General features: G+C 48.1%; 1 protein-coding gene across 2 annotated transcripts in view; it reads right to left on the reverse strand.

The window, feature by feature from the left end:
• Positions 1-238: 238 nt before the first annotated feature.
• LOC135554825 (protein CLEC16A-like) overlaps positions 239-8,753 on the reverse strand; it is a 126,449-nt gene continuing 117,934 nt past the window's right edge. For both annotated transcript variants that reach the window (XM_064987275.1, XM_064987274.1), the window contains exons 21-23: positions 8,412-8,585; positions 4,441-4,572; positions 239-1,533 (exon numbers count right to left, since the gene is read on the reverse strand). In XM_064987275.1, coding sequence (XP_064843347.1) covers positions 779-1,533; positions 4,441-4,572; positions 8,412-8,585 — 1,061 coding nt within the window. In that variant the 3' untranslated portion in view covers positions 239-778. The remainder of the gene's footprint in view (positions 1,534-4,440; positions 4,573-8,411; positions 8,586-8,753) is intronic.

Consider the following 8,753-nt stretch of genomic DNA (forward strand, 5'->3'; position numbering starts at 1 on the left):
CTGTGTGAGAGACAGAGATCTGCTCTCTACTGCTGTGTGAGAGACAGAGACAGAGATCTGCTCTCTACTGCTGTGTGAGAGAGACAGAGATCTGCTCTCTACTGCTGTGTGAGAGACAGAGATCTGCTCTCTACTGCTGTGTGAGAGACAGAGATCTGCTCTCTACTGCTGTGTGAGAGACAGAGACAGAGATCTGCTCTCTACTGCTGTGTGAGAGACAGAGATCTGCTCTCTACTGCTGTGTGAGAGACAGAGACAGGGATCTGCTCTCTACTGCTGTGTGAGAGACAGGGATCTGCTCTCTACTGCTGTGTGAGAGACAGAGACAGGGATCTGCTCTCTACTGCTGTGTGAGAGACAGGGATCTGCTCTCTACTGCTGTGTGAGAGACAGAGACAGGGATCTGCTCTCTACTGCTGTGTGAGAGACAGAGACAGGGATCCACACTCCTCTGGTCGTTAGCCATGCGCGAGCAGGCTGCTGAATCTAGTGGGAGGAGCCAGAGAGCTGGTCAAAACAACTGGAAAGGGAGGGGTGATTTTAGAGAGGCGGGACTACTCTCCTATCCTATCACACAGGGTGTGGGTGTGTCCTCTAATCAGGGTGGGTGTGTCCTCTAATCAGGGTGTTTCTGTGGGTGTGTCCTCTTTAATCAGGGTGTTTCTGTGGGTGTGTCCTCTTTAATCACGCTGTTTCTGTGGGTGTGTCCTCTTTAATCACGCTGTTTCGGTGGGTGTCCTCTTTAATCATGGCGTTTCTGTGGGTGTGTCCTCTTTAATCACGCTGTTTCGGTGGGTGTGTCCTCTTTCGGAGGTGTGTCTTTCTCTGCTTCCTCTCCCGTGGGTGTGTCCTGACCAGTCTCCTCCCCTTCTGATGCAGCTGAAAGGGGTGTGTCTCCCTCAGAAGAAAGGGGTGTGTCTCCCTCTGCCTCTAGGGGCGTGTCTTGCTCAGTAGGCGTTCCCATCTCTGCTTCAGCTGTCTCTTGAATTGTTGTATCGGTTTCAGTCTCCTCCTCCTCCTCTTCCTCCATCGCAGACCCTTCCACTTCCTCCTTTGGCTCCGTCCCTTCTCTCTTCTCTAGCCCCTCCTCCTCCTCCTCCTCCTCCTCCTCCATCGCCGACCCTTCCACTTCCTCCTTTGGCTCCTTCCCTTCTCTCTTCTCTAGCCCCTCCTCCTCCTCCTCCTCCTCCTCCTCCTCCCTGATAGCCGTATCAGTGCCGAGGTGTGTGTGTGAGCCGAGGTGTGTGTGTGAGCCGAGGTGTGTGTGTGAGCCGAGGTGTGTGTGTGAGCCGAGGTGTGTGTGTGAGCCGAGTGCGTGTAGGTGGTCAGCGGGGGGCAGCAGGGTCAGTGACTCGACGCTCAGAGAGTCTGTGTTGTCGTCGGTCAGTAGAGAGATGTTAGGCTGGGAGGCAGGGGTGAGGCTGGGGGCCAGGACAGACGGGACAGGGGAACCGGTTAACTCTCCTCCTCCTCTTCCTCCTGCCTCTCCACCGGAGGACGAAGGAGGGGTGTGCTCCAAGAACGTCTCCTCATCTGAGGAGGAAGAGGGGTTAATGTTAGCTCAACCGGTTAGCTACAGACAACTGCTATCTAAGCCTAGCATCGAGAGCTAACGATCGCTACAGACGACTGCTATCTAAGCCTAGCATCTAGAGCTAACGATCACTACAGACAACTGCTATCTAAGCTTAGCATCGAGAGCTAACAATCGCTACAGACAACTGCTATCTAAGCCTAGCATCTAGAGCTAACGATAGCTACAGACAACTGCTATCTAAGCCTAGCATCAACAGCTAACGATCGCTACAGACGACTGCTATCTAAGCCTAGCATCGACAGCTAACGATCGCTACAGACGACTGCTTTCTCAGCCTAGCATCTAGAGCTAACGATCGCTACAAACGACTGCTATCTAAGCCTAGCATCGAGAGCTAACGATCGCTACAGACAACTGCTATCTAAGCCTAGCATCTAGAGCTAACGATCGCTACAGACGACTGCTATCTAAGCCTAGCATCTAGAGCTAACGATCGCTACAGACGACTGCTATCTAAGCCTAGCATCTAGAGCTAACGATCGCTACAGACGACTGCTATCTAAGCCTAGCATCGACAGCTAACGATAGCTACAGACAACTGCTATCTAAGCCTAGCATCGACAGCTAACGATAGCTACAGACGACTGCTATCTAAGCCCAGCATCGACAGCTAACGATCGCTACAGACGACTGCTATCTAAGCCTAGCATCTAGAGATAACGATAGCTACTATCTAAGCCTATCATCTAGAGCTAACGATAGCTACAGACGACTGCTATCTAAGCCTAGCATCGAGAGCTAACGATCTCTACAGACGACTGCTATCTAAGCCTAGCATCTAGAGCTAACGATCGCTACAGACGACTGCTATCTAAGCCTAGCATTGAGAGCTAACGATCGCTACAGACGACTGCTATCTAAGCCTAGCACCTAGAGCTAACAATCGCTACAGACGACTGCTATCTAAGCCTAGCATCGAGAGCTAACGATCGCTACAGACGACTGCTATCTAAGCCTAGCATCTAGAGCTAACGATCGCTACAGACGACTGCTATCTAAGCCTAGCATCGAGAGCTAACGATAGCTACAGAAAACTGCTATCTAAGCCTAGCATCGACAGCTAACGATAGCTTCAGACGACTGCTATCTAAGCCTAGCATTGAGAGCTAACGATCGCTACAGACGACTGCTATCTAAGCCTAGCACCTAGAGCTAACAATCGCTACAGACGACTGCTATCTAAGCCTAGCATCGAGAGCTAACGATCGCTACAGACAACCGCTTTCTAAGCCTAGCATCGAGAGCTAACGATAGCTACAGACGACTGCTATCTAAGCCTAGCATCGAGAGCTAAAGATAGCTACAGACAACCGCTTTCTAAGCCTAGTATCTAGAGATAACGATAGCTACTATCTAAGCCTAGCATCTAGAGCTAACGATCGCTACAGACTGCTATCTAATCCTAGCATCTAGAGCTAACGATAGCTACAGACGACTGCTATCTAAGCCTAGCATCTAGAGCTAACGATCGCTACAGACCACTGCTATCTAAGCCTAGCATCTAGAGCTAACGGATAGCTACAGACAACTGCTATCTAAGCCTAGCATCGAGAGCTAACGATAGCTACAGACAACCACTATCTAAGCCTAGCATCGAGAGCTAACGATAGCTACAGACAACCGCTATCTAAGCCTAGCATCGAGAGCTAACGATCGTTACAGACGACTGCTATCTAAGCCCAGCATCTAGAGCTAACTATAGCTACAGACGACTGCCATCTAAGCCTAGCATCTAGAGCTAACGATAGCTACAGACAACCGCTATCTAAGCCTAGCATCGAGAGCTAACGATCGCTACAGACAACTGCTATCTAAGCCTAGCATCTAGAGCTAACGATAGCTACAGACAACCACTATCTAAGCCTAGCATCTAGAGCTAACGATAGCTACAGACAACCACTATCTAAGCCTAGCATCTAGAGCTAACGATAGCTACAGACAACCACTATCTAAGCCTAGCATCGAGAGCTAACGATAGCTACAGACAACCGCTTTCTAAGCCTAGTATCTAGAGATAACGATAGCTACTATCTAAGCCTAGCATCTAGAGCTAACGATCGCTACAGACTGCTATCTAATCCTAGCATCTAGAGCTAACGATAGCTACAGACGACTGCTATCTAAGCCTAGCATCTAGAGCTAACGATCGCTACAGACCACTGCTATCTAAGCCTAGCATCTAGAGCTAACGGATAGCTACAGACAACTGCTATCTAAGCCTAGCATCTAGAGCTAACGATAGCTACAGACCACTGCTATCTAAGCCTAACATCTAGAGCTAACGGATAGCTACAGACAACTGCTATCTAAGCCTAGCATCTAGAGCTAACGATAGCTACAGACAACTGCTATCTAAGCCTAGCATCGAGAGCTAACGATAGCTACAGACAACCACTATCTAAGCCTAGCATCGAGAGCTAACGATAGCTACAGACAACCGCTATCTAAGCCTAGCATCGAGAGCTAACGATCGTTACAGACGACTGCTATCTAAGCCCAGCATCTAGAGCTAACTATAGCTACAGACGACTGCCATCTAAGCCTAGCATCTAGAGCTAACGATAGCTACAGACAACCGCTATCTAAGCCTAGCATCGAGAGCTAACGATCGCTACAGACAACTGCTATCTAAGCCTAGCATCTAGAGATAACGATAGCTACTATCTAAGCCTAGCATCTAGAGCTAACGATAGCTACAGACGACCGCTATCTAAGCCTAGAATCTAGAGCTAACGATAGCTACAGACGACTGCTATCTAATCCTAGCATCTAGAGCTAACTACAGCTACAGACGACTGCTATCTAATCCTAGCATCTACAGTACTGGTGTGTGTGTGTGTTACCTGTAGGGCTGTTGGCTGATATCGTACTGGCTGTAACAGAGTCACATGGTCCGGTGCTGCCTGAGGAGGGGGGGGAGGGGGAGGAGAGGGGGGACGGGCTGTGCTGAGATACACAGTGGGCCACCGCAAACCCTGCAATACAACACGCACACGTGTAATTATGTAAAACAAAAAAAAATCTAAATAACAATTAGATTGAGTTGGTATGTCAATAAACACACGGATGCAGGACACACTGAGGTAAACAGAACAACACATTCCTGAGTGCTAGACACTGAAGTCTCTCTGTCTCTGTCCCAGTCTCTCTCTCTGGGTGATAGACACTGAAGTCTCTCTGTCCCAGTCTCTCTCTCTCTCTCTGGGTGCTAGACACTGAAGTCTCTCTGTCTCTGTCCCAGTCTCTCTCTCCCTCTCTGAGTGCTAGACACTGAAGTCTCTCTGTCTCTGTCCCAGTCTCTCTCTCTGGGTGCTAGACACTGAAGTCTCTCTGTCTCTGTCCCAGTCTCTCTCTCCCTCTCTGAGTGCTAGACACTGAAGTCTCTCTGTCTCTGTCCCAGTCTCTCTCCCTCTCTGGGTGCTAGACACTGAAGTCTCTCTGTCTCTGTCCCAGTCTCTCTCTCTCTCTGGGTGATAGACCACTAAACAGCGACTCTCTCTCTCTGGGTGATAGACCACTAAACAGCGACTCTCTCTCTCTGGGTGATAGACCACTAAACAGTCTCTCTCTCTCTCTGGGTGATAGACCACTAAACAGTCTCTCTCTCCCAGTCTCTCTCTCTCTCTGGGTGATAGACCACTAAACAGTCTCTCTCTCCCAGTCTCTCTCTCTCTCTGGGTGATAGACCACTAAACAGCGTCTCTCTCCCAGTCTCTCTGGGTGCTAGACACTAAACCGCTCTCTCTCCCAGTCTCTCTCTGGGTGCTAGACACTAAACAGTCTCTCTCTCTCGCTCTCTGGGTGCTAGACACTAAACAGTCTCTCTCTCCCAGTCTCTCTCTCTCTCTGGGTGCTAGACACTAAATAGTCTCTCTCTCTCTCTGGGTGCTAGACACTAAACAGTCTCGCTCTCTGGGTGCTAGACACTAAACAGCGTCTCTCTCCCAGTCTCTCTCTCTCTCTCTGGGTGCTAGACACTAAATAGTCTCTCTCTCTCTCTGGGTGCTAGACACTAAACAGCCCCTCTCTCCCATCCTCTCTCTGGGTGCTAGACACTAAACAGTCTCTCTCTCCCAGTCTCTCTCTCTCTCTGGGTGATAGACCACTAAACAGCGTCTCTCTCCCAGTCTCTCTCTCTCTCTGGGTGCTCGACACTAAATAGTCTCTCTCTCCCTCTCCCAGTCTCTCTCTCCCTCTCCCAGTCTCTCTCTCTCTGTTTGGGTGCTCGACACTAAACAGTCTCTCTCTCTAAGTGCTAGACACTAAACTCTCTGTCTCTCTCTCTGTCTCCCTCTCTCTCTGTCTCTCTCCCTCTCTCGCTCCCTCTGTCTCTCTCTCTCTCTGTCTCTCCCTCTCTGTCCCTGTCTCTCTCTCTGTCTCTCTCTCTGTCTCTCTCTCTGTCTCTCTCTCTCTGTCTCTCTCTCTCTCTCTCTCTCAACAGTCTCTCTCTGGGTGCTAGACACAAAACAGTCTCTCTCTCTCCCCCTCCCCCTCTGGGTGCTCGACACTAAACATCCAACCTACAGAACGACATTACCCAGTGTGTGTACCATCCAAGAAGTTACACCCAGCTTTATTCTGAAATCTCTTAAATAAAACAGTTTTTTTTGTTGTTGAAATGTTATAAAGAAACACATAAATAGCTGTTTTACATAAGTATTCAGACCCTTTGCGATGAGACTCGAAATTGAACCAAGGTGCTTCCTGTTTCCATTGATCATCCTTGAGATGTTTCTACAACTTGATTGGAGTCCACCTATGGTAAATTCAATTGATTGGAAAGGCAAGATTGAACTCTTTGGCCTGAATGCCAAACGTCACGTCTGGAGGAAACCTGGCACCATCCCTACGGTGAAGCATGGAGGTGGCAGCATCATGCTGTGGGGATGTTTTTCAGAGGCAGGGACTGGGAGACTAGGATCGAGGGAAAGATGAACGGAGCAAAGTACAGAGAGATCCTTGATGATAACCTGCTCCAGATCCCTCAGGACCTCAGACTGGGGCGTAGCACACAGCCAAGACAATGCAGGAGTGGCTTCGGGACAAGTCTCTAAATGTCCATGAATGACTCAGCCAGAGCCCGGACTTTAACCTGTTCGAACATCTCTGGAGAGACTTGAGAAAAGCTGTGCAGCGACGCTTCCCCATCCAACCAGACAGAGCTTGAGAGGATCTGCAGAGAAGAATGGGAGAAACTCCCCAAATACAGGTGTGCCAAGCTTGTTGGGTCAAACCCAAGATGACTCAAGGCTGTAATCGCTGCCAAAGGTGCTTCAACAAAGTACTGAGTAAAGGGTCTGAATACTTATGTCAATGTGATATTTAAGATTTTTTATTTTATTATACATTTGCAAAAATGTAAATGTTTTTTTACTTCGTAATTATGGGGTATTGTGATGTCATGATGGGGTATTGTGATGTCATTATGGAGTATTGTGATGTCATTATGGGGTATTGTGATGTCATTATGGATTATTGTGATGTCATTACGGAGTATTGTGATGTCATTATGGGGTATTGTGATGTCATTACGGAGTAATGTGATGTCATTATGGGGTATTGTGATGTCATTATGGAGTAATGTGATGTCATTATGGGGTATTGTGATGTCATTACGGAGTATTGTGTGTAGGTTGATGAGGGGGGAAAAAAACGATTGAATCCATTTTAGAATAAGGCTGTAACGTAACACAATGTGGAGAAGGAGTCTGAATACACTGTTCAGCCTACACAGATTAAGAGGAAATTCCACCACTTAGTTACATGGAGACCGACACTAAACCCCTTCTGTTCAAGCTGAAATGATACCAACCCCATTCTAAGGACACACTAAACCCCTTCGAGCTGAACATACACCTGGTGTGTTTGTTGGGGTTCGTTTCCTTGTCAAATCATTGGCTCATTGGTGAAATTAGCATTTAGGCAATATCTTTAAGTAAATCATTCATTCATTTATAAATGCAAATGAAGACAGAAGTTGACAACAGGAACATAACTCAATGTTTCCCAGTAAGTTCCGCAAAATAGAAAAAGGTCTCAAGTTGCTTTTATTAAACCCGAAGTCCAGCCCTTGTGATGTCACTGCATACCTCATTACCTTCTACTCATCAGACCAAGCCCATGCATACACAGCTATATAAAGTGTGTAACAGGAAGTGAATGTACAGTAGGTAGGTGTGTAACAGGAAGTGAATGTACAGTAGGTAGGTGTGTAACAGGAAGTGAATGTACAGTAGGTAGGTGTGTAACAGGAAGTGAATGTACAGTAGGTAGGTGTGTAACAGGAAGTAGGTGTGTAACAGGAAGTGAATGTACAGTAGGTAGGTGTGTAACAGGAAGTAGGTGTGTAACAGGAAGTGAATGTACAGTAGGTAGGTGTGTAACAGGAAGTAGGTGTGTAACAGGAAGTGAATGTACAGTAGGTAGGTGTGTAACAGGAAGTGAATGTACAGTAGGTAGGTGTGTAACAGGAAGTGAATGTACAGTAGGTAGGTGTGTAACAGGAAGTGAATGTACAGTAGGTAGGTGTGTAACAGGAAGTGAATGTACATTAGGTAGGCGTGTAACAGGAAGTGAATGTACAGTAGGTAGGCGTGTAACAGGAAGTGAATGTACAGTAGGTAGGCGTGTAACAGGAAGTGAATGTACAGTAGGTAGGCGTGTAACAGGAAGTGAATGTACAGTAGGTAGGTGTGTAACAGGAAGTGAATGTACAGTAGGTAGGTGTGGAACAGGAAGTGAATGTACAGTAGGTAGGCGTGTAACAGGAAGTGAATGTACAGTAGATAGGTGTGTAACAGGAAGTGTGTATTACCTGGAACTTTGTCAACGGAGGCGAACACAGATCTCTGTGAGGTGGGGTCGTTGGGCGCTCGACGTGATTGGTCGTAGAAGCGGAAAGGGAGTTGACCGCCGGCAGCAGTGTTTCCTGTCTGGCCGAAGCCCAGAACCTCTGACGAACTGGGCTGGACAGGAAGGTCGAGTAACGCTGGAACACACAGAGATGTTAGAGAGGGAGGTGTGTCCTCTGAGTGGCTTTCTCTCCCTGTCTCTCTCTCTCCGGGCGTGTCTCCCTGTCTCTCTCTCCGGGTGTGTCTCCCTGTCTCTCTCTCCGGGCGTGTCTCCCTGTCTCTCTCTCCGGGTGTGTCTCCCTGTC

This window comes from Oncorhynchus masou, chromosome 14 (genome assembly GCF_036934945.1).
Source record: "Oncorhynchus masou masou isolate Uvic2021 chromosome 14, UVic_Omas_1.1, whole genome shotgun sequence".
NCBI lineage: Eukaryota > Metazoa > Chordata > Actinopteri > Salmoniformes > Salmonidae > Oncorhynchus > Oncorhynchus masou.